The sequence below is a fragment of the Saccoglossus kowalevskii genome, chromosome 22 (assembly GCF_978046115.1).
Source record: "Saccoglossus kowalevskii chromosome 22, keSacKowa6.1, whole genome shotgun sequence".
Classification (NCBI taxonomy): domain Eukaryota; kingdom Metazoa; phylum Hemichordata; class Enteropneusta; family Harrimaniidae; genus Saccoglossus; species Saccoglossus kowalevskii.
The window spans coordinates 23,987,183-24,014,744 of NC_140662.1; the positions used below are offsets into that span (position 1 = coordinate 23,987,183).

The 27,562-nt window shown below is 35.2% G+C and overlaps 1 protein-coding gene across 1 annotated transcript; it reads left to right on the plus strand.

The window, feature by feature from the left end:
• Positions 1-616: 616 nt before the first annotated feature.
• Positions 617-27,531, plus strand: LOC102809216 (DNA primase small subunit-like). Its single transcript, XM_006816091.3, has 12 exons — positions 617-761; positions 7,198-7,355; positions 7,914-8,020; positions 13,901-13,974; positions 14,762-14,898; positions 15,523-15,581; positions 16,133-16,247; positions 17,709-17,804; positions 18,119-18,321; positions 19,892-19,965; positions 24,810-24,908; positions 25,144-27,531. The coding sequence occupies exons 1-12, from the start codon at positions 647-649 to the stop codon at positions 25,161-25,163; spliced, it is 1,257 nt and encodes a 418-aa protein (XP_006816154.1). The 5' UTR covers positions 617-646; the 3' UTR covers positions 25,164-27,531.
• The last annotated feature ends 31 nt before the right edge of the window (positions 27,532-27,562 follow it).

Here is a 27,562-nt window from a genome sequence, read left to right on the forward strand (position 1 = left end):
GTTTCTTTCCTTAATCATTTATTTATGTATTTTCACTAAATATGTACATTAACTCTATCTGTTTTCAAAACTATTGTCTTATTAACAGAAACTTTTATTGGAAACAATACAGTTCATTTATATTATTAGAGACCGAAAAAAGATAATCGATAGACTGAATAGCGACGAAATATACATGTATATTTATAGGTGATTATCTATTTCATATATTTCATTTATTTCAATATAGATTCGGATCTACGGTTAACGTTATATTGATATATATTATATAGTTATATTTACGATCTCAGTGTTAAGGCCGCCTGTTACCTAAACCAGCCATATACTTTATGACTGGTATAGTTTCAGAGGTTCAATCTTTAGACTGCTTCTAAATCGTCAACTCAGGTGTTTACAGGTAGAGACGACGTCAACTGACTCTCTTATGTGTCTGATATAAACTACAAGACTTACATAATAATATACTCTTAATGTAAAAATTGTTATTGAAACTTACTATCTTACCGTATGTTACGATATTACATCTGCCAGGTGGGACAACTCGACGCTCTTAAGGTAGGGCAGTATGATTTGACCTTTGACACCATAGCGCCCTCACTTATGTCAAAGTTCATCTACTGATCGCGCCAAATTCACAACATCTAAAATGGCGAATACAAATGTTGATTACGATAGAAACGATTTACCAGTCCTGCTGCCGATTTATTATAAAAAACTGTTTCCTTATGGACCGTTTTACAGGTGGCTGAATTATGGAGGAGGTAAGAATTAAGAGTTTTAAAACCTGAACTTGTTATCGCCTGCACATTACACTGACTTGTATCAAAGAATCATTGTCATTGACAGGCTGTTTAAAAATGTGTCAACGCTGCCATTAGCCTCTGAAATCTAATGTGATTTAATTTTTATTAGCCACAATAATTAATTAAAATCTGAAATTACAATATCATTCAACCCAATACAATATGATGAGGACTGACCTGTTTAACTTAACAAACAAGTTAACATTGTTTTACGTTACGGTATAACAAACAAGTTAACATTGTTTTTACATTACAGTGTAACAAACAAATTAACATTGTTTTACATTACGGTATAACAAACAAGTTAACATTGTTTTACATTACGGTATAACAAACAAGGGCACAGATCTATAAGCAGTACCTACACACGAATTGGTGACGTCATAAAATACATGACCTTCAATCGGGGTCGTTTCCTCGGTATATACGAATTGGTATATGCAAATTACAATAAAGATACTTAAGACATTACACATAAGGTAAAACAAATCACGTGACAATATAATGATAATAACGGTGATAAATCCTAGCTTAACAGTTGAACAGAACGATCATATAGCCAGTCGGGTCACGCCGAGGGTCACGAACTGTGTTCCAAAATGGCCGTGTGGTTGAAACTGGGTCATGGCGTGACGGGTGAGGCATCATTGTACACTCACAAAATCATAATAAAACGGGGAAGTGGTTGCATATTACGGCGTAGCCAACATGGGAAATGAAAAACCGCCCAATACAAACGACATGGGTTCGAATCACACTAGATACACACTTACCAGAACCGAAGCAATCGAAAACTAGCAATCGTTTTGGCTTTTCCCTTCAACTCATCAGAACATTGAAGTAGTTAGCAAAATGAACACCACTCAACGACCAACGTCGTGGCGTGGTACACAAGCGTGCCGCATCATACTTAAACAAAATAGTAAAATGTTAGATCGTTCTAACCGCATCGTGAAAACAACCACGATAAAAATCAAACTAGGAAAAAATAAAACCAAACCGTCAACAATGTCAAATACACGAGATAAATAACACAGCGAAAACAAGATAAAATACACGAGATAAATAACACAGCGAAAATAAGATAAAACACACGAGATAAATAACAACAAAAATAACACGTTTTAACTGCCGCCTCAGAGGTTTGCTATTTGTAACAAGTCAATTGATAAGGTTTAAGTAACACTTCGAAACTCCTGTCTCTAGCGACCAACGTCGTGGCATAGTACACAAGCGTGCTATTAAAACGAAATAAAAAGCGAAAAACGTGGTGGGTTCGAGTCCCGTCAAATAAAAAAGAAAGAAATCGAACACATTAAAATTAATACAAATTAACCATCATCACAGTCTTCGACAGTTCAAGTTACGACCAAGTTAAAGCAAGAAAATAGAAGATCGACACAAGGTAAGTTTTGGCAAAGACAAGTAATAGTATTTTCAAACACATTGGAAAATTTTACAAATATACATAAACGATTTACTACTTAGACTTCAGTAAGCACTAAGTTCGTGAGAAAGTATTTTATTGCATTGTTTTGGAAATATAGTGATGGCAATACAGGAGTAATTAGTAGTACCAACCAGTTGTATATTACGCCTCAAAACTGACAACATTGATTTCGCAATATTGACTATTTACTGTCAAAGTTTCATTTATGTGGATGTAATACAGTGAGTTAACACACGTATAACGAAATCGTCGTTTCAGGAGAATAGTACTTTTTCAAAGAAAATAAATACAACAATCGCTTGCAGTGTTTAGTGCAAGCATTTCTTACGCCTTAGAAATCACTTTTGGTAATGTTGGCTCCAGTGACCTTTTAACCATCAGAACTAACAACACAAGAACAACAAACCTGGTCAGCAATAAATAAATAGATAGATATGCGTCTGCTGCGGTTAGTCCGGCACGTATCAAGTTCAAACTATTATATCATTAATTAGCAGTCAAATAGCAAACAGACATTCGGACGCCACAAACAATGTACTTAGAAGTGGGGTGGGATAACTGATGTTCATTGGTCCAGCCCCGCAAACAGATCAGGCCACAAATAATAGAAACACTTGCCAAACAGATGCAACGAATTGCAGGGGCACACGTCACAGACGCACAGATATATAAAGCATCGACAAACAAGTAACTTTCGTTGCATCAGAAATAGAAACTTATTTCATGTTCAAGTTCTATACTACTACAGCAAGACCAGTCTCACTCAAAAATGGCTCAAGCATCCATCAACAAGATTGGCCAGATCGACGGAAAACAGCCTACTCTGCCTGCTCTGTTTTCACTAACTTCTAACCCGCAGAGAACTGTGGAATGGTGTCAGCAGAACGGACTGATTGCGAAATCACGTTCCTGTGATGCATGTGGCAGAAACATGACTCTCTGCAAGCGCACACCAGCTCTGGAACCACTGGAGTGGCGGTGTAACCATCGCGCTTGCGGAAAGCGTGTTTCTGCTCGCAACGGAACGTGGTTTTCAAACAGCCATCTTTCTGTTGCTACCACTCTACAGTTACTGTATTTTTGGTGTATTAAGTTTCCGGTTACTGCGACTAAAACTCACTTGGGTGTTTCTGTTACTACTGCTATTGACTATTATAATTTCTGCAGAGAGGTTTGTTTCGCGATTCTGGCCGATGAAACGTACAATCACCAGTATTTTGCGGAGAACCCGGTGCAATTAGGAGGCCCCGGTTGTATTGTCGAAATCGACGAATCCAAATTCGGCAAAAACAAATACAACCGGGGCAGATGGCGAGAGGGGCAGTGGGTTTTTGGCGCCATTGAACGGGGGACGGGTCGTTGTATTTTAGTTCCCGTCAAACAACGGGACGCTGATACTCTCATTCCTCTTATTAACACATTTATTTTACCGGGTACTACAATCATGTCCGACCAATGGAAGGCTTATTCTGCTTTGAGTTCTCCTGATTCTCCGTATTATCATTTAACTGTTAACCATTCAATGCATTATGTAGATCCGAACAGCGGCGCATGTACCAACACCGCCGAGGGCATGTGGAGTCATGTCAAAAAACATGTCAAGACTACCTCTAAGGCATTGTTTCCTTCTTATTTATATGAGTTTATGTGGCGAAAACGTTTTGGTGATAATATCGAAGCGTGGTCGCCACTTCTTCAGCATATCCGTTTTCTTTATCCTCTTCATTCTTTGGAGGATGAGAGTTCAGACTAATTTTTGTTCTAGTTATTGGCTATACAAATTGTATAGCCCTGTCAAGGTCCAGTTGGCCCAGCTGGTAGTCCCTTGTTCCGGGTCCCTACTCGGGGTTACGAGTTGTATATATATATATATGGGGCCGTTTTAGGTCCCAAGCCCGTCTCCCAAACAATAAAGCCTTAACCCCCCCCTAAACAAGAACGCACACACAAACACACGCGGTTTCACCCAGAGGGTGGCCGCACCAAATCAAATCCAAAAATAGAGTATAAATAACACAAGTTCATTAATGTGCTTTGCATCCACATTTCCATTACATTAAATCCAAACGCGCGCACACACACACACACACACACACACTCACTCACTCACTCACTGAAAACAACTGCATTACATAAAGTCTCACGCAAGTAACATGAAATTAACACCGAATTTATACACAACTATAGAATAAGTGTAAGTGGCCATATTAAACATTTGCCCAAAGTTGAATTCCATCTCAAACAACCCACAATAGGTTTATTCTCACAACCTGCAATGGTGACAATTAATTAAACACTGTGTCTACACCCAAATAAGTTCAAATTATGTCCACACATTTAGTGTCACAATTTAACCACTTGTTAATGGTTGAAATTAATTAAACGAGAGTTGTCTACACCAAAATCAGTCTCACATATGTGTCCACTTATTTAGTCTCACAATTTAACCACTTGTTAATAGTGGAAATTGCTTAAACGCAACTTGTTTAATCAGTTGACATCAATGCAACTTACTCTCAGACAGTGCACAACAGAGTATCATTATTGAGCAATTATTAACAGGAACGTGTCTTGGCATTAGGGTTAGGGTCGGGTCAGGTATGGGCAACGGAATTATTAACAGGAACGTGTCTTGGCATTAGGGTCAGGGTCGGGTCAGGTATGGGCAACGCAAATAGCAAACACCCAATTGGCAAGATGTACACTAACGGGTTATGGCATGCATATAGTTTACACAAGTAAAAACACAAAATTGGCAATTTTTTGGACAATTGAAACTCAATAATAGAAATATGTTGTATTTCTATATATATACACACTATATAGTCTTATCAAATGCAAACACATCCAGTCAATCCATTGTGGTCTTGTGGGTCAGTTCTCTACATAGTGATCAGTAGGACCTGGGTTCAATTCCCTTGCCTGCCCACCTTTTTCTCGCAAACACCATTTGGCAATAAAGCTAAATATGACATCAAATTATTTAATTTGCATGACTACCCACATAGCTCAGTTGATTTGCACTATGTCAGCAATGTGAGCGATCGCTGGTTCGAATCCAGTATGTTTAGTTAGATTTTTGAATGCTAGTGAAGACAGTGCTCCTATGAATAGGACTTAAATCCTAATTCCTGTGTGAAGACACTCGTGGTACAGTGGACAAGACAGTGCGCTGGGAACTCAAAGATCGCAAGTTCGAATCACGGATTGGACACTCCTACAAAAGACATGAAAGACGTTAAAAACACAAACAGCGGATTCAAAAATTCAAGTCAGGAAAACAGAACACAAGAATACTACCCCACATGGAAGTCGTCGAAGAACGAACACAGTCGAAGAACGAACACAGTTGACAGATGTAGGTCACGTGCAACAACAGACACGAGGAGCATGGCTGCTCTCCAAATGGGTCCCTTCTTTTGTATTGACCCCCTAAGGATTGCTAATCCCCCTTTCTAACTCTTCCCCCAAAATAATATATCGCCCCTTTAAAAATGTATTGACCCACAAATTAATGAATATTCATGACCACAGAAACTGCTACGTCATGAATAAATTAGCATAATTTAAAAAAAATTTGCATAAAGTGTAGGTACTCCTTCTGGAGCTCTGCCCAAACAAGTTAACATTGTTTTACATTACAGTATAACAAACAAGTTAACATTGTTTTTACATTACGGTATAACAAACAAGTTAACATTGTTTTACATTACGGTATAACAAACAAGTTAACATTGTTTTTACATTACAGTGTAACAAACAAGTTAACATTGTTTTAAATTACGGTATAACAAACAAGTTAACATTGTTTTTACATTACAGTGTAACAAACAAGTTAACATTGTTTTACATTACGGTATAACAAACAAGTTAACATTGTTTTACATTACGGTATAACAAACAAGTTAATTCACTTTACGGTGTAACAAACAAGTTAACATTGTTTTAAATTACGGTATAACAAACAAGTTAACATTGTTTTTACATTACAGTGTAACAAACAAGTTAACATTGTTTTACATTACGGTATAACAAACAAGTTAACATTGTTTTTACATTACGGTATAACAAACAAGTTAACATTGTTTTCACATTACGGTGTAACAAACAAGTTAACATTGTTTTACATTACGGTATAACAAACAAGTTAACATTGTTTTCACATTACGGTATAACAAACAAGTTAACATTGTTTTTACATTACTGTGTTACAAACAAGTTAACATTGTTTTTACATTACAGTGTAACAAATAAGTTAACATTGCTTTTTTCATTATTGTGTAACAAACAAGTTAACATTGTTTTTACATTACTGTGTAACAAACAAGTTAACATTGTTTTTTTCATTACTGTGTAACAAACAAGTTAACATTGTTTTTTTCATTACTGTGTAACAAGTTAACATTGTTTTTTTCATTACTGTGTAACAAGTTAACATTGTTTTACATTACGGTATAACAAAAAAATTAACATTGTTTTCACACTACGCTGTAACAAACAAGTTAACATTGCTTTTTACATTACTGTGTAACAAGTTAACATTGTTTTCTCACTATGGTGTAATAAAGATTATTATTATTACATGTATTACATTACAGTGAGTGAAAAATAAAGAAATTCACTGTCAATATTGAATTCTGTTAGTGGCGCATGTGCCTACAAATAATAATAATGTTTTATTATGACATAATGAAAAAAGAAATCATCTTAGAACTTAATTTAATAAAATATGTAAGAACGTGGCAAAAAATAATATGACAAATGGCGAAAAATTTAAGAAATAAAATTTCAGATGTCTATCTTCAAAACAAATCATTGAAAACTAGTGTTCATGTTTATCATTTCAGATTTATTTCAGAGAGATTTGTTTAAAGTTTGCATGCATTTAATTTATTTGAACAGGGACTTTCATAATGTAAATAACAATGAATGATTTGTTTTCAGTTCCAAAGACTTATTTTTGTCATCGCGAGTTCTCCTTCACGTTGAAAGATGATGTGTATATTCGTTATCAGTCGTTTCCCGATCAGCACGATATGGAAAAGGAAATCCAGAAAGCCTGTCCTTATAAAATAGATATTGGAGCTGTATTCAGTCATAAGGTAAGATGCAGTGTCATGAAAGATGCCTAGGATAAAGATTTGTAACTATGGTGATCAGATTTGAGATCAACTTCAGTAATGATGCTACGCAGTTTAATATGAGCTACCATTTCCTAAAACTACCGTAAGTAATATTTAGTATGGCCTAGTACTGGCTAGTCTGTGCTGAATATCATCCCCAGGGTTCTTTCTAGAAAAATAAAAATTTAAAAGGGAGCACACCTTTGTTACTATTGGTTACACTCTTAGTTATAACTAATCGTAATCTACAGTGTTCCACGTTTGGTATGAGGGCGCAAGCCTGGGTATGAGGGCACTGCGCCCCTGTTTTCTTGTCTGGAAGAACCCCTGATCTTTTTAGTATATACCATCATTGGACATTTAGTACGCAATACTTGTGTGTGTATATGTAAACTAATTCTTCCTTTGCAGTGACCTCTAATTCTGCATACTTTTTCATAAATAGTTATGTGATGGTGTAATTGTGATTTTATTCATAACAAATGCTAATAGAGAAGGGTGTGGACCTTTGTAATCTATTTGTTGTTTGTTTTTCAGCCCAAAGATCATAAGATGGTGAAAGGTACTTCATTTCAAGCATTAGAAAAAGAACTGGTATTTGATATTGATATGACTGACTATGATGATGTTAGGAAATGTTGTTCGTAAGTAGTCCAATCAGAAATCAATTCTTTGCCCTAGAACTTGCGTGAAACTGCTCATACACTACTGCATAAGATTATAACTGTTCTGTTTATTATTGGAGACTGTAATATCAGAGTACTCTAAAATCTATATTAGAAACTGTGGCTTCTATAAAAATTGTATAATGCAACAGAGGGAATGAGGCTTCTATTAGAACATCTACACATATGAGAAATCATGAATTTTTTGGTTCACAATTGTTCAGAGAGATTGGATATGTCTTCTAATACAGATCTGACTGCACTGTACAATGATATATGTACACTAGAATATAATAAATGCAACTGATAGTTTACATATGCTTTATTTGGAGATTCTAATAAAGTAACTATGGTACATGTGTACTGTCCAGTCATGCTGGTTATTGGTATGCAATTCACTTTGCTCTCTTCTCAATAAATATTACTATTTGTGATTATTGTGTTACCCGAACATTAGTTTAAATTAACAAGGTGATGTAATTAAATAATTATTATTAGGCTTGAAAACAATCCTATATAACCAAATATCTATGGATTTTACTTGGGTCACCCACAATGGATTTTGTGTATAATAGTAAGGTTTTCATGAGAATACTGCAAAGTATGCACTCAGGTAGTATGGGATCTCCTGGAGCTCTGTGCGTTTGCAATTGTGATTGACGTATACCGTCTTAATGCATACATTGCAGTATTCTTGTTATAATCCTACTGCATCAATACTAACTGCTCTCAGAATTAATTACCGGTGATGATAATTGGGCTTTATTGTTTGTTTAAACATCGTCTACGCCTATAATTCACATGCATGCCTTCACATGACATAGCAACTGTGGCCGTCCACATATTCAAAATGAGGCTTTTACTAATTGAATAATTTAGAACTGTCTCATTAGTATTAAGGTAGCGAGAGGGGAAATTTTCACTTTTTTCTTGATTTTTCAAAAATTGATTATACGTTCACTTTAGACCTTGATACATCATCCCAGGTTTACAAAAGATCGAAATTGCGAAATAACGTCGCTCAAATCAGTGTTTTAAAACGCTAGCAGAAAAGACTACAACTGCCGTTTCGTGGATATTTGCACATTGTTTATCTTTGAAAGGGTTGAAATGATAACATCTTATCTGTATACTCTGTTGTTGACGATTCTGATATAACGGGTGATAAGCTTCCCGTCGCAAACAATGCCTGTTTATCTAACGTCCATTGTCAGCATTATTGTCAGTCGAGACTTCGTCGGAGAAACATGGTCATACAGTACCCATTTCGCCCAACCTTCCACTTTTACATCGACTGCTTAACGCTTAATTTCCGACCATGCGGTCTTGTCCGACCGGAAACCGACCGCATTTTAATCGCGTTTTTTTGAAAACACTGACCGCTCGTCCACTGATCACTGGCGCAGAAGTGGTCGAAATGGTGGTTTTGATAGTAAAGTGTGAACATACAACTAACTAGTATTAACTATTATTAAATTCTGAACGGCACTTCTAATAGTTGTATGACACTTGTATCGTGAAAGCAACTGAACTGGGACCTCTTGTTACGTGTTTTGGGTGCTTGTTCTAAATGTAATATGTTATTTTAATGAGACAGTTACGTGAAAAAAACATAGGTAACTCAGTTTGACAGAGCAGAGAAACGAGGAAATGTTAATGATTAATTCCAAAAATAACGATACCGAATCCACGTCGGTCCATGTCTGGTAAAATTTGACATTCAATTTTTAAAATTAAGTCACGATCATTGAATGACTTCGGTCTAAACCGTATACATATACGTAAAATTGTTCCCACAAGAATATTTTCGACTAAAAACGGCCACATGCCCTGAATAACATGTATGAATAATTTATTGGGCTTAAAAATTTAGTTATAGCCATAAATATTTGGTGGCCTATCGATGAACAATTTCGAAACTCAAGATTCACACGGCTGCGAAAGTAGAACATTCCGGAGGCGGTGAAACGGAAGAGCCAAACTTAACGCATAAAAATAGAACGCGTATTTTGACCTCTGTGTGGCCAACCAATGGCTGGATACGAAAACGTTTGCGGCCGTTGCCAAAGAACCCCGCGTCCATCGCCTGGCGATGTTCTTCACCCCCTCCGGAATGTTCTACTTTCGCAGCCTAATCGCAGGTTTTTCGAAAAACGTCGAAAAAACACAAGAATTAGTAGAAATGTTCCTATTTTGGGCGGATTATTGATAGAAAATAATGTCTTTATTACAAAAATGCCGTGAGTTTTTGCCTTAGTTATTTTTTATCGGCGAAAAACTGCGAACTCGGCAAATTTGGTTGCACAACTTCCCTCCATCCACAGTGGAGGGACTGTGCTCTATCATATACACCCAGCGACACTGATGCCAGCTGACTGTGGGAGAAACCAACAGGGATCGACATTCCAAACAAATTATTGGGACACGGTGTACAGACATTCCAAACAATCGAAATTATCAACGAAAGACGAGGTTTTATTTTAGGCTTAGAAATATTTTCTTTCCGTCAGCCCATGCATGGAACTGCCATTTAGCTTCATGGTCCTTCAGCTTGTCTTCGTCTCGGAACACATTGTGTTGAAATACATTTTGTATTTTACGTCAGAATATTGTTTAAAATAAAATATTCAGTCCAAGCCAAATCAAGGCCAAAGGGTCAGGTTGCGTGCATATAATTATAGATAGTTAAAACGAAAAGTATTTGAACTTTTGTCAGCTGTTCAACATCTATAAAAACCATAAAGACAATTATAAGACAATGTGAACCTCGGAATTTTTCTGTTAGTCCGAATTTTAAATGCGTGCGAGCGAGCGGTGATATTTCGGGGTTTGCGCGGTCTAAAATAAAGCGGAAATTGTCCGGTCAAATTCAACAAGCGGTCAAAAAAGCGAGAAAAAAGGTGATTGGAAAGCGGGAGCGGGCGGGAGATAGTGCGAAATGAGTACTGTAAATTTGCGCAACTTTCTTTTAAATCGTTTTATTTTCCAAGTCAATATTCTATTTTACTAATACCATGTTTTCTAATGCAATGGCGAAGAAAAGAAACAAAGCGTTGACAGATGAGGCAAAGAAAAATCTGCCACTCAGTGTCGCACTCTGACACAGCAATTTTTTTTTTCAAACATCGGCCATTTTGTTTCACCATGAAAACCGTTTTATTAGATCACTTATCAGAGACACTTGAAGGATTAGCTTGTTTGTAAACTGTCAGCGTGTACAGTGGGACAGTAATGTTTGTCAGAGGATTATCCCTCGTTGTTCGCATAACAATGGAAACCTGAACGTTCCTGGAGTGGGGACTCAAATGCCAGCAGTTTTCTTCATTTTTCACGCTCGAGCTTGAAATTATTCATTATCTGACACTCTTTATGAGCTCTATGATATCAGTGGTTAATATGTTTGGCCATTTTTAGTGTATATTTATAATAATGCAGCAAATCTACAGTGTTTTATTAACCAAGACTGTTTTTCGCGTTTTTCTCGAATTGAAGTTTCGATTGAGTACGACTCATTGGGACCGCCGCCAAATCAAGTGCGTTCGGACTAGGACATTTAAACTCGCAGTTATCGTTCAAAAGATAATGATGATGCGAAATATGCCTGGGTTTTTAAAGAAAATGCTTTGTCACAGAATAATAGTCTGTTAAAGGTGCCAAGTATGAAATAATTTGAGGACAAAAAAACAAACCTGCATAGAAATCGGAATAATAGGTCTTTTGATTATCGGAGACGCATTTCAATGGACTTGATTACGGACAATGCATGACGTAAATTTTACCAGGAAATTCCGCAGTGTGCTCTCGCAATCGAGGACTTAGTCATTTTTACAAGTTTCGCCATTTTTGATGTCACATGATAATTATGTAAACAATGACCGTCCAGTTTGTGCGAACTTGTACCTCTATACTTAGTCTTTTGAAATATATAAGCTAAATTACTCTTCTGAACAAGACAACAGACAGAGAATGATTTATTCGAAAACGTCACAAAACCCTTCTCGCTACCTTAATTAGAACTAAAATTGATTTAACACTACCATTACTACTTTTATAACAACCACAGCTTGTAAGTCATTTACTTTTTTATAGACTACCGGTATTATTTATTATCATAAGGGAACCAATATATTGTTTCCTATCTCTACATTTGACTGCTTGATAAAATCATTTTAGTTTCCTACTTTACACTATATTTTTTACGTGATTGCAATACTGTGCAAGTGTTATGATAAATGAAGACATACTCACTAGTATTCACGCTAGCACTGTCACTGTTTCAAATACCAATTTGGCTAAAATATTCATTGGTTAAAGGCCCAATTCACTTGTGAATTGGAGGTGTGGCTATGCTAATGAGTGGTGTTAATCACTTGCATAGCCTATGACGCATCCTGTTTCAGCGGTCCAACATCACGTGACTTTGATTGACAGTAGTAATTATTCAAGATTAGTCGCGCGTCCCTTTTCCCGGTTCATATTTTTTACTTTTATCCGCCAAAATCTCAGCTCGTACACTGTTTATTGTCGTAAATACTACACACAGTCACTGCTGTGATATTCATAGTCACATACATCCACTTTGGCACGACATAATAGACCTGTAAGTTCGAGAAAACGTGTTTTTACCGGAGCTTAGCTGGAGCTGTTTATTACAGCGTGACAAATAAAGAAATAATCCCTATTGTTTAGGAACGTATATAGTACACCTGGGCCTTTAAGATACTGATAACATATTAGTTGCATATTATTGGATTTGTTTCATGCTAAGACTTGATATAACATTGTACCGTGTTGTATATTAACACATAACAAAGATTATACTACAAGATACACTTTTGGTTCTCAATCAACACAACTGTGAGAAAGGTCATATTTAAATTAATGTAATATCACCTGATTTCAATCATTCTCCAGTCCCTGTGAAGTTAATAAGGTAAGTAATTTATTAACCCATACCCAGCAATTCACAGGTTTTTTTCTAAAGGTTGGTAAATATATGGAGGGAATATTGTTACAAGAACCAGACATACCTTGTTTTTTCTTAACCTATATTTTAGAAAAAAATAACAGAATTTCAAAATTTTGTATGTGTACTGTCAGGTTTTAAGGAAGTTTGTAACTGCAGTTTTCATTATTAAAAAAATTTCTCTTGTGTACTTCATTTGTGATCTATATCTTCATGACAAGTACTGTGTTTAGGGGAATAAAAAAAAATAAGTTTTTGATGATCATGTTTTTTTTGTTGGTATGTTTTCAAATTAGAGTATACATGTACACTGCCCTCTATGGTGGTTAAGTCATTTGACTTACAGGTCAGAATTTGTAGCACTGTAAAACCATTTATTTTCACTTTCTGGATGCTTTGAGCAATTTCACCGGGTTTTAGGTTCATAAACATGACATGGAAATGTTGCATGCTATTGTTATTTTTCATGTTCACATGGATTTATCTTGGCGGGTTTTACTTGACACTGAAATTATTGAAATTAAAGTTTTAAGTACTGTAAACTGCTTTAGTTTTGTGAGAGAAAATGTCAGTGAGTTTCATGAGTCAGTAAAAAAATATATTCATGAATATATGAAGTCATCAATTATGTACAAATTTCCAGGATTGAAAACTAAATTAGCAGTTTTTTTCTCATTGAAGACGGTGAATAAATAAAACTGTCATTAAAGTTTTCCATATTGAATTCAAATTTGAAAAAAATTATCAGAAAATCTTTTGTTTTTATTTGGTTCTTACTGTCAAAACTCAAATCTTACACATATTTTTTTTCTTCTAACAACTTATAATCAGCAAAATTTATTATTTGTTATTTTCATACAATCCATGTTTATTTCATTTCTTGCATATCATAGTGGTGCTGATATCTGTGGTAATTGTTGGCCATTGATGACAATAGCAATCAAAATACTGGACAAAACACTTGAAGGTAAGACATTCCTTTATTATAGATGGATACAGCACAAATGCTTGAAGCATGAAACCAGGAACAGCCACTGGTGACGCTGTATACAATTGAAACCTAATAGGTTTTCGATTAATAATTGCACTTTAAAATAATATTCATGAGATATGTCTACAACATAACCTCGTTAAAGTTATTAGCATATTGTGTTCATAGTGTGCAAGCTGGGCTTCAGGCCCTTTTTCCGTATTCTACAACACATGTGTCATCACAGTGAAGTCAATTGCAGTTTATGTTTTATGCAAGGTAACTTTCAGCACAATCAATCAGGTTTGTCAAACAAACGTCACTGATGGTGCTGAACGTTGTGTTCATATTCAAAGCCCACTCATAAGCGACGCTACCAGATATATACAAAAGCTAACAAGCAAACAGATTGCAAAGGATTTGTACATACTCCCACCATGTCATATGCTGTAATATGCAATTACAATTCTGGTTCCCTCATAACTCTGGATATTTTTCTGTTAAAGTGAAGAGTCCTTCCAAGTAAAGTATTTGAGATATGCTCACTTAGGCAAAAGAAAGATTGCGCGGCTCAAGCAATATATTTATGACTTGAAAGTTCAATCGACAATGCAGTAAGAGGGTGCCAGCCGAGAGTATCAGGGCTCTGCGCCCCTGTTCCCCGGTTTAGAAAAACCCCTGTTGAAGTTAATAGCTATGTAATAATCACAGTAAGTAATAATATATTTTCACGTATTTATATTATATTATTATATTACCGGTATTTAAACTTTATTCTCATCAGAGGATTTTGGATTTGATCATCGATTATTTGTTTACTCTGGTCGCCGTGGTATCCATTGTTGGATTGCTGATGAGACTGCTAGGAAGCTTTCCCAGAATGCAAGAACTGCCATTGCTGAGTATCTGAGTCTAGTCAAGGTATGTATCAATAGTTGAGGTTGAGGTCATCTGAAATGACAGAAACGCTTAATTTGTAATGATATTTTAGCTATAAAATGGCCACATGCATCATTTCCAATGTTTCCACCATGTTCTTATATGACTTAGACCTTGTTTTGAAACAATTTTAATTTAATGAATTTTTAGTGATAAAATGGCCACCGTTCAGCCATCTTAAATCAAAATACAAAATGATTGTACATGCAGACATTGTATGTATCGCAGGATGTATGGTGTATATGTTTAGTTTGAATGTGACAGATCATGTCTGAGATAAAGATGGGAGTTGCGAGCATACGCATGTGAAATTATAAGTCCCTGTAACTTATTTTTAAACAAGTGGACTGTATTTTTCTTTCATTTTTGTGAAACTCCAATAAGGCTTGGCGTTTGTTGCAGGAAATCTAAAACAATCCATTATAAGTTGTGTACTATAAGTCATGAATATTGTATATTATTATTATTTCCTCAATCTGTGATTCTCAGGTAGTTTGCAAATCTGACTGATGATGTTCTAAACCTTCATTCAATATTAATAATGTTGTCCCTAGGATTTTGGTTTGTGTTAGCACACAGTTAATGAATACTCTATTCACTGTCTAGGGTGGTGAGAACCAAATTAAGAAAATTACGCTACATGATCCTTTGCATCCATCTATTGTGTGAGTACTTATTTTCATTTTTTTTTTATTATTGACTCTATGGATTTGATGTCATAACCATGAACAGTTATATGTAATGAAGAGAAGTGAACTCTTGCATTTTGAGATCATTTCAACGCGATTCCATATCGTCAATCTAATGTATTTCTAACTCATACAAACAACAATTGACAATATCTAAAACGGCGCGAGATTAACACAAATCAGTGTAATCACAGACGCACAAATTTGCATAAAAATTTCTTTAAATGTAAGTTTGTTTTTCAATGTTGTGATCACCTTGTAACTCATATGACTTTTTCAATCTGCACAAGATCTGAAAGTAACACTGGTTTTCAAAAGATGTAAATAAAGGAAATATTCTATTCTTTCTGTAAAATAGTTGAAAACACACAAATAACACATTCATACTTAACTTGCATATTATTACCAGTAGTTTGAAATGTGCTTATATTTGAGTTTTCGGGAAAAAAAAACATTTTCGTCTTAATCAAAGTTGGAAAAATCTACTAATAATTGTAATATTACAAAAATGTATTTGTGTTTTTTAGGAGAGCTTTGTCTGTGGTTCATGCACATTTTGAAGATTTGGCTTTGGATAAACAAGATATACTGGGTTGCAAGGAATCATGGGATAAAGTCCTGGCACTTGTACCTGATGAAGCGGTATCCTTTGAATAATGTAAACAATTCAATTAATTCTAGCCTTCCTGTAACAGGGTTAACAATTCTTAAGCATGTTTTATATTTTTTGTTTGTTTTTAAAGTCATGAAGTAGTCCCAAATATGGTTTTTCAATTATTTTGGTCTTAAAAAGCTCTCAAATATAATAAACATTATTTACCATGTCGTCTGTCAAGAATAGGGAGGCATCTGACGTCAGTAGCAAGTCATTTTTATGACGAATTTTTGCTACACTGCTCACATAGTATGGCAGGTATAAACTAATGAAATTGCTATGAAATTTAACACAACATGTATATCATGACGAACCTTGTGACACCTTCTAACCTTTTCCTAAGTTCCCTCATGTATTGTCCTTTTATGTCCTATATTGTTAGTCCCCGTTCGGACGCAGTCCGAAAACAGGGACTTATGTTTTGACCTCCGTGTGTCTGTGCGTGTGTCCGTGCGTGCGTCTGTGCGTGCGTCCGGACCTGTATCTTAGAAATGCCTGGACCAATCACAATCAAACTTTACACATACATCATACATGATAGTATACATATGCACGTCAATTTGTTTCACGATCTGATTCAAGATGGCCGAATAGCGGCCATTTTTGTGCTAAAAATCATCAAAAACAAGCATTTCTCAGCTGTTAACAGATGGATTTTGTTCAAACTTGGTATATACATTAGACATTATGGGACCTTGATGCAAATAATTTTGTTTTTTAGATAAGATTCAAAATGGCTGACTGGCGGCCATTTTGTTTTAATGAATGTTGTTCTCGTTCCATATCTCTGACTTGCTTTCACTGATTATGTTCAAATTTTGAAATCATTATATATCATGTCATAGATAGACAGATATATTGGTTTGACGATCCTATTCAAAATGGCTAAATGGTGGCCATTTTTGTGCTAAAAAATCATCAAATATCAAGCATTTATGGATGGATTTCGTTCAAACTTGGTACATATGTTAGACATTACAGGTTCCTGATGCACATCATTTATTTTTCAGATCGGATTCAAAATGGCTGTCTGTCGGCCATTTTGTTTTAATGATTGGGCTTCTAGAGCCATATCTCTTAAATGCTTTGACTGATTATATTCAAATTTTATATATTCGTTATACATCATGTTATATATATACATGTATTCAAAATGGCTGATTTTGAATGCTGTTCCAGAGCAAAATCTCTCAATATGGACAAGTACTTTTTTGACGATCAGATACAAATGTCAATCATTTTAATGTTAAAAAATCATATTCCTGACATGGTTATATTCCAGCTATATTACTATAAGCAAAACTATATATCTTAAATTTGATAACTAACGGGGACTGTGCCATGCATGGCTTGTTTATTTATTGGTCTCAAAAGAATTATAATTTACAAATGCCCATATTTGGTACTCACGTTGCAATCATTTACCTTGACCTTGATGCGACATGCAGTTACGAGAACAGTTAGGTAAAGATATGACTAAAGGTGAAAATTCCAAGCAAAGGTGGGCATTACTAAAAGGAAGGGTGAAGAAAGAAGTTGAAAAAGTAAGTTGTCACATTGTAACATAGAATAAGTTGAAGTCTTTTTAATAACGTATTTTTGTAATGATTGTATAATAATGAAAACAATATAATTATAGAACACTCAGTAGAAATTTTTTATTGTAATAATTGAGAAGCCAGGAAGAAAAAAAAGAGGGAGTGTAATAGCAAAAAAATCACACTTTTTAAAATCAATTTTATAAGTTTGAACGTCTCTTTGATGGTACAAATTGAGTTTCCTCCTGTATGTAGTCCCCAAAAGTTCCTGAATAATAAATCGTATTATGTCATTTTCAATATATCATTTTTATTTCCAGGGTGGTAGCCGTAAATCTCAACTCTGTATCCAAGAAATCATGTTCCAATATTGCTACCCACGGCTAGACGTCAACGTCAGTAAAGGGGTCAACCATTTACTTAAAAGTCCTTTCTGCATTCATCCCAAAACCGGCCGAGTATGCGTTCCTATCGATGCTGAGCATGCTGAGAAGTTTGACCCAACAAAAGTGCCAAGCATCAGGTAGGTTTCCACGGTTACTCAAAATGTTTGTTTATCCAATACTACTATGCATTTATAAAATAAGACTGAGCTTGAACTTCACTAAGGCATCAAAATCCATTGCCTAGATCTCCAATGAGTTTGCCTTGCTGCCCTTCTACATTCCTAATAGTATCACTATATGCTAATTCCATTTTATAAAATTTGGTCTTGGAAATGAGTGCCCTCTCAATAGAGAAATTCAAGCCCTCATAAAGGGAGACGTGTATGGTGATATGCAATTAAGATCTCATGATCTTGTTCATTAACCTATGGCATCACAAATATAAACTGCAGTTGGCTACATAACCTCTAACCACGGGCAGTGGACACTGGCAACCAAAGCCTCTATTTGTATCATATTTTAATAAGATTGAACAATGTCTTACTTTTTATTACCAAACCTACTTCAACTATGCTGTGGCTTTTTTGAAAATTTGAGAATCCATCTTCAACACTTTTATAAGATGATCCTAATGCTGACATTTTATTAGTACCTGTTCGAACAAAGTTCAAAAACGGTGTCTTATAATTCGGTCCTTGTCCAACCGACCAGAATCATATTTCTGAACCCTGTGGACCAAATTTGTTCATTCTTTGCATGTGCCTAGTACTTTATTTTGGACGTATGCACATGCAGAGGTTTAATGATTTAATCCAAGATGGATGACTGGCAGCCATTTTGTTTTTGAAAATTTATCTTATGCATGCTTTGTCCTTTTTTGTTCAAATTTGGTACTTATGACTGACTGGCAGCCATCTTGTTTTTTTGGAAATGTTGTATCATGAACATGGTTCGTCATTTTCATTCAAATTTGTTATATACATTGTACATTTTAGATTACATGTCCATGACGATTTGTTTTACAATCGGATCAAAGAAAACTGACTAGCAACCATCTTGCTTTTTGACCATACTACCGGTACTATATCTCCATATAGGGATACATGATCATGTTAGTGTATTCAGTAATCAGATAATAGATGGCCAACTGGTATCCATCTTGTTTTTTTTTAAATCAGATCTTTGTTAGGATTTGTCAGTTTCCATTAAAATTTGATACAAACATTATACTTGTTGAAATACATGTCCATGATGATTAGTTTTGTGTTTGAATCCAAAATGACCAACTGGTAGCCATCTTTCTTTTTTTTAAATGTATCGTTGATAGGTTTTATTTCTCTTCAAATTATATGTGTTAGGATACATATCCATGACAATTAGTTACACAATCGTGTCAAAGATGGTTTACTGCCCAAATCTTACCTTTTGACCATACTACTATATCTCTGTACATGAGCCTGGACAAAGGAAATACAGTTTGGATACAAAAAATACGTGGACCATATATTTCGGATTCCGATTTTGGAAGAGTCATTTAATACATCTATTTTCTGTTGATACTAGACCAGCCATTTATTCACTTTCAATTACTAATTATGCTTTTGGTCCATATTACTGGTACTTTATTTTTGGCATGAATAACATTTCCCCTAATTCCAATGAAGACTATGTCATAAACAATGACTTGTTTCATATTATCTCTTGTAGTCAACTTTGCCATGAATTGGACAATGCAATGGATACACCTGAAACTGATGAACCTGCTGCAAAGAGGAGACGAGGTGAGCTAAATATCTTTTTTTACAGCAATTTGTATCAAATTTAATTTGCCTTAAAATGTCCTCTAACCCAAACTTAAAGGGGCATCTCCATTTAGACCTAATCTCCCAACATATGTGCTTTCTGGATTAAAATTACAATGGATAACAAAAGATAGATTAACATTGTAAACAACATAAACAATAGTGTCCCATGATTCCTTGGTGCAATCCCTGGGTTTGGCAGGTTCCCTTTAAAGCTCATTACAAAGCACCATGGCTGAATTATGAGGGTGTTCCTATTAAAATTTAGGGTGCTAACTCACTGTGATCTGTTATAGTATTAAGACAGTTTATAAATAAATAAATAAATACAGAAAGCCTAATTATAAACAGATAACTTAAGGTAATTTATTTACTGTCAATTACATAACTGTGATTGACAAGAGTTTATTCACAGGGGACTTTTACTGTTTCTTCCCTGGTTTCTTCTATGTCCTCGATTATAACTAGGTTTTCAAGGAAATCTTTACCTGTGTTGAAGTAATCATTTTAAGTTTGGAAAATAGTCAGTACAGGTTTTTCGATTTTGAAATATGCAGGTTTACTGGATCTCAGAGGGGTATTGAATAGGGAATTAATGATTTGTCAGTAAAATTATACTTTTTAAAGTGTAACTGAATTGGGACAATTTACTTTTTTTGTGTGCAAAATTTATTTATAAACAACATTATGAAAAAAAAACAAGTGAAAAATGTACATAAATTAAATAAACGATCAATAATAATGTTCTGGATAAGGAAACGTCCACGTCCAATTTCTTGGCCGACTCAGAACGAGGCTTCAGCTAGAGAACCTAATTAGCATACAAGGGTGATTTGTGACGTCACGGGGGGAACTTGTCATCGTTTCACAATGGCCGCTATACGCATGCAGTGCTCGGAAAGCGACCCGGAATCTATCTTATCATCGTCTGACGAGAGTTATGAGATCGAGGAATATGATGACAACGAGAGATGTCACAATTTTGTTTTAGAGTGTCAGGGACAAAGTGGCCCACTACAGGTTTGAACCTGCGAGAAAAGTACGCGATGTGGGTGACCGTGTACCTCCCCAAAATGACCATGACGATGCAGGCACCCGGTTAAGGCACAGGCACAGAGTTTGAACATCGTGACCGAAAATCTCGTTTTTATTAAACTCCACCTGAACAATGTATCAATAATGTTAGAAAATCTGCACTCTAAAATGTAAATTTGTGTGCGTCCGATAGATCGCGTGTTCTATTTCCGGTAGGACGCGAATACCTACAACTGCAAGATCGAAACAAATGAAATTGTACTGATAAATGATTCGGGCGTAAAAATTGGCACTGCAGATAACGTTATGAGGAGAAGGTCTATTCCAATATTTCCTGGTGTTCTTGACGGCTTTGGTCCACTGATGCCGTAAATTCGAATTATTGTCGTTTTCCCCCATGGAGAAGACAAGCCGAAGGACCATGAAGCTAAATAGAAGTCCCACGCATGGACTGAGTGAAAGAAAATATTAAATAATGGCTAAAATAAAACCTAATGTTACACCTCTTTATGTATTTGTCAATTTTGCATATATTTGGTATATATATATATGTTCGTATATATCTAGAAAAATCTCGTCTTTCGTTAGTAATTTCATTTGTTTGAAAGGTCCACCCCGTGTCCCAATAATTTGTTTGGAATATCGATCGCCGTTGGTTTCTCCAAACGGTCCCGACGTCCGTCATTCAACACAATCAGCATTTATTTATAGCAATTCACCGGGATCATGTTCCGTAATTTGCGGGCTGTAAAACCAAATAATGAAACAAGTACTATTTATTATATATTTTTTTACCTCTCGAAACTACAACAGTGCGTAGAGTTATCGCGGTGGAATAGTCGCCTTGAAATCGATGGAACTTCAACTATCCATTTCTCACCTTGAAATAAAAAAAATCGAAGAACATCGGGGGATATATTATTAACCAGTCTTGCCAATCGCTAGCTTTATTTTATTCGAATCCATAAAATTCACGAGTTTTTCGACATTTGTTGGCAACTTCCGCGCTAAAAATGGATGAAATGTGGGTGTGGTTCTCTCGCAAAGTTCTGTAGATATACGGACAAATATGGTTCTGTGACCCAGGTCGTGCCCCGATCAGGTGACTCTCATCCAATCAATGATGTTGTAATAAAGCATATTTGATGCAAATTGAAGGGTCGTCGTACCATCCAATCTCCGGCGTCGATTCACTTAGTTTTTTGCGCTGTGACAGGCTTCACAATTATTCACTGAAAAACATCGGCATATTTTGACCATGGAGCTCCATGTTTTGACAAACGGATGGGATTTGATCTCAGTTCAAAAAAATTAAAAAAAACAGGGCTGAGATACAAATCAGTTTTGTAAGTTGGGAAATAAGGTAAACCAGACTGGGGTCGACGATTTTCAGTATCGAAAGACTTCCGTGTGAATCATGATTTTCAAATTGTTCATCGGCTGGTCACCAAATACGTCCATGCTGATCGTGACTTAATTTTGAAAATTGGATGTCAAATTTTACCAAAGACCGACGCCATCACAACCATCCAATCATAGGTGGAAATGTACGCACTTGTTTTGGAACTTTGTATCAAGATGACTGGCGACAACGCCGACGCACCAGGCGGCGTACGTGTGTTTTGCATGTATTAGTAGTCCGGGCATGGGATCGGTTCTCTTACCAGCAAATAAAATGAGTGAAAAAAAGGTAATTTTTAAACAAGAACAGTTTCATTTCGTATATAGCAAATTTTGTTGTATCCGAACGACGATTGCATGTGTGATTTAAATTTATCACAATTTTCCTTGCAGTCAATATGACACTCGTCACCTTGCCGATTGCAATGTACTTCATAAAGTTGTTGGTGTCCAATACTCGCAACACTAAAATAATTCAACAAGATATCTTTTTAGTAAAATGTCATTTTACTCTTGATCATAAGTATTATTTTATTCCCCTTACCGCCTTGAATTTCAAATCGATTATACATGTATATCGAAATTCTTTACATGTGTTTTCCTCTACTGTGTGCAAATAATGAGGTCATACTCATGTCACAATACTTTGAAGCTGATGCCATGTTGATGCTATGAGACTGCGAACCTGAGGCCACGATGATGCCACAAAATAGGCGAGGCGAGCACAGCTTCAATTTTCAATGACGCGAAGCTGATGCCACAATGATGCGATGCTGAGGCGACAATAAAGCCATGCGTAGGCGACAATGATGCCACAAAAGCCAAAGCTTTCGCGAGAGCTGTACTGTATGATCGTTTACTAAACGCTTGCGTATGGAAAATGGTTAACAATCTTGTCTGCTAGCAATCTCCTGCTTTATGGTGCCGTTGGTGGCGCCATTTCGGCAACACTCGTGATGCCGAAAAAACTCGAAGGTGACGGGAGAGGGGGGCGTGGCCCGGTTTTGGAATATCATTGACTGTTTACCCAATTTATATATCCTTTTCACTTGATTTTTTTTCATAATGTTGTTTATAAATAAATTTTGCACACAAAAAAGTCAATTGGCCCAATTCAGTTACACTTTAACTTACTGGATTTGTTATTAATATCATGCCCTCAAACTTACTGGATTTGTTAGTAAAATTATATGCTCTAGTTTACTGGATTTGTCAATAAAATCATACCCTCTAACTTACTGGATTTGTTAGTAAAATTATACCCTCTAACTTACTGGATTTGTCAATAAAATCATGCCCTCTAACTTACTGGATTTGTTAGTAAAATGATATGCTCTAGCTTTAATACTGGATTTGTCAATAAAATCATACCCTCTAACTTACTGGATTTTTCAGTAAAATCATACCCGCTGACTTTAATACTGGATTTGTCTGTAAAAGTACAACCCTCTAACTTACTGCATTTGTCATTAAAATCATGCCCTCTATCTTGCTGGATTTGTCAGTAAAATCATGCCCTCTAACTTACTGGATTTGTTAGTAAAATCATACCCTTTTGACTAGACTGGCGCAGTCGGGGCGAATAATTTGTTTTGTAATAAAAAAAATTCGCCAAATGGAGGTGTTAGCGCGAAATCACCCAGACTGGTTTATTCTGCAGGAAATTCATTGCTATTAAATATTCATGAGCACATATTATAATGAAGTGGGCGCGGAAATACGTGCATAATGAGGTCAACATGGTAAAGGTCACACTGCAGACCCAACATGGAGGCACGTTGAAATTCGAGTTTGTCGTAGTCGTCGTTTCTTATTCATCACAATGTAGAAATGTAACTCGTACTGTTGTAGAATTGAAAAAAAAATCGGCTGCTACAATCAGCCGACGTCTTCTCGGTCAGAGGTCAGTTGAAGAGACGTTGTGATTGGCTTAGATGATTGTCAGTTAGAACACTCATTAACATAATTACCTGTTGAAAAATCGACGGGTTCCTGCAGTGTCGATAGAGGGCCATGCAGAATAAATCAGTCGCGGTGATTTGGCAGTCACAGGGATTTCGCGCTAACACCTCCATTTCGCGATTTTTTTTAATTTTATTTAAACAACAAAAACAAATTAATCGCCCCGACTGCGCCAGTCTACCTCTTGACTTACTTGATTTGTCTGTAAAATCATACTCTCTAACTCACTGGATTTTTCAGTAAAATCATACCCTCTAACTTACTGGATTTGTTGGTAAAATCATATTCTATAAATTACTGGATTTGTTGGTAAAATCATGCCCTCTATCTTGCTGGATTTGTCTGTAAAAGCATTCATCCTCTAACTTATTGAATTTGTCATATCACACCCACTAATCTTTTGTTATTTTTTGCTTATTGCTCAGATTATAAGAAGACTAGTCTACACACCTCAGTTAAAATATTTGACAATTTTTTGGACAAACTGGAAAAATCATGGAAAGGAAAATTGATACAACAAAGTGGTAAGTTTGCCAGGTTCTGACTGCTTTTTTCAACTTTTGTAAGTTTCTGTAAGCGAAGTGCCAATGCAATACCATTGTGTATCACTGGTTATCTACTTTCATTGCAAATAACAGTACTTATAAAATTGTAGCATTTTGTTCTTGAGGCATACATTTGTATAAAAAAAAATTATAAATTTAAATTCAAATTTATATTGACTGTTCTAACAATATCTCTCTCTCTTTTCTTTTACAGATATGAAAAAAGAATTCTAATGATTTAATATTTCAACATTCATTATCGATATGCATATATAATATTCATAAGGCCATCATGTATAAATTTTCATTCCATTTTCTGTGCCATTAATATTCTGATATAAAGTTTAGCTTTATTACTAATTTGTAAATTTGCGTTTGTGCTTTGATACAAATTGTAATGATCCATCATACTCTAAATACAATTTTTGGTGATGTTCATTTCTACTTGAGATGTACTTTCATTTGAGAAATTGTTTCATCTAACAGACTCAATTCTTTATGTGCTGGTTCATTTCTTATGCACATATGAATTCTGATAATTGTTGTTATCCAATAGTGTGGTTTGTTTCAATGTGAGTCCCATGTGACGTATACGACATGTGTAAAATATAGTTTGTTGTATGAAAGCATTAGACTAAGCACTGTGTGATGATTAGCAATTCATTACAATGGTTTATGTGTAAACATCATTAGCTGTTTTTTGTATTGATTGAAAATTGAAGTTAACACATTGTCTTCTAGTGCTGTTCTTACCATCCATTACAGCTACATGTATTCATGGAGGGTTTCATCAGGTGATGTCTTAAACATAAAATGACTGAAAAATTGCTAATTACAAACCACAACCCGGCTTTTGAGGCATTTTTCTCATTTTTGATTTTTACAACATTGTAAAACAGACAACATTTTATATTAAGACTTAAGCAATTTAATTTATTTTCTGTATGTATTCTCTGTAATTGCTTCTTTAAATTCCACAATTCCTACCATTTTTGTATGTATAATTAATATTTCCCACTCTTCATTCTAATTAAAAAACAATTATTTGGTACATTGTGTTCAATGAGCCCAGGCTTCTGTTCCTCAACTTCAATCAACGTATTTCACAACAGTGCCACCTAGTGTTCATTTTATGATATTTGAAATAACACTTGGTAATGCTGCCTTTGAATTGATATTCCCTGAAAATGTGGCCTATCAATATTTATCTGAAACTGTTAATAATCCAATTGCTGCTATCTGATTTAATTTGTAATGATTAAATTACTATTATTACTACGTTATTGTTTTGTTTTATTATTGTCTTTTAGCTGTTATTTTAATGAAATCCATTTTCTGAATTCATGTACTGAGCAAAATTTGCTAAAATATTGAGTAGTTTTAATTGCAATAATAGTGTCTTTGAGGGCAGTATATAGACTGGCTAGGCCAGGGCAATCTTTTTCTTTTTTTATTCAAATCTAGGATGGACATGAAACTTCAGGTTACGAGAGATTGTACAATTTATAGAATGCTACTCACAAGTTTTTTGCGTGTGTGCATAATTTAGCGCATATAGCAGTAGCAAAATCTGTCTACAATTATTCATTTTAATATTTGTCAATAGTATGTGAATTTCGGCATTATAGCAGCGGTTTCCATGGACGACAATAACTCATTTCCGCCATAAAAAAAACACTAAAAAGATTGTAAATTTATTAATACTTTTAGACATCAAAAAGTACTCTGTATGAAACGGTGTATCTTTTTTTTTTATCACTGAGCAAAATTTTGAGATCTATCCGCTCCATAGGAAACAATGATAAATTCCCTAAAACTGATAAAACATGCTATTTTCACTCCCTTTTATACATTGATTTTCTCGGAACCTAGTACAGTGAGCCTCTATCTTTATTCCATTTTCTTCAGCCTTGTGACATTAGATATATAAAATATGTGAGAATTACAATAGTTTATTTTTGTGTGTAGTGTTCTACTTTATAAAGAATTATTATACATGTATAAGACAATAAAGTTGCCATGACTGGACCAGTCTGGGGAGCAAATACAAATTGGATAAGTCAGTCACTAAAAATGGATGCTATATCTGAGGGGGATTGTGGGAAAATTAAAGGGTGAGATATCTAGATCTGAAGTTAACACAATTTTTCAACATTGTATGTACCATCCGCTGTTACTAAGGAGTTACCTATTTGAAAACTGTAGGTGGTTGGAGGAATTGGTTTTCGACATGTATTTTATCCAATTATTTTATAGTTTTTACTTAACAATTTTAATTTCTGAAAATCCACCACTTCCTTCAGTTTGTCAAAAGTGGAATCTCTAATGATTCATGTATGAAGAGGAAATGCCATTGCAATCCCAGAATGCATCATACCATAACGGTATTAACATGAACGTGACATTGATTCCATCTCGATAGTTGTAATCTTTCCATTGTTCTCGTACAAAGTAGGATTACCATAAATGATCAGTAGCCGCTGACAGTAGGTACAATTCCCACAAGTGTCAAGGACTGCTGGCAAAACAATATTTTTAATTTTTTTCTTACATCTGATCGTATATAATAATTATTTCATACAATAAAAAATAGACAAATCAATCCAGTTACTGTTTATTTATTTTTTTCATTT

Coding starts and splice junctions, on each gene's coding strand:
- LOC102809216 (XM_006816091.3), top strand. CDS start 647: ATGGCGAATACAAATGTTGATTACGATAGAAACGATTTACCAGTCCTG. Junction 15,582..16,132: donor CCTTTGCATCCATCTATTGT/GTGAGTACTTAT, acceptor TGTGTTTTTTAG/GAGAGCTTTGTCTGTGGTTC. Junction 24,909..25,143: donor AAAATTGATACAACAAAGTG/GTAAGTTTGCCA, acceptor TTTCTTTTACAG/ATATGAAAAAAGAATTCTAA.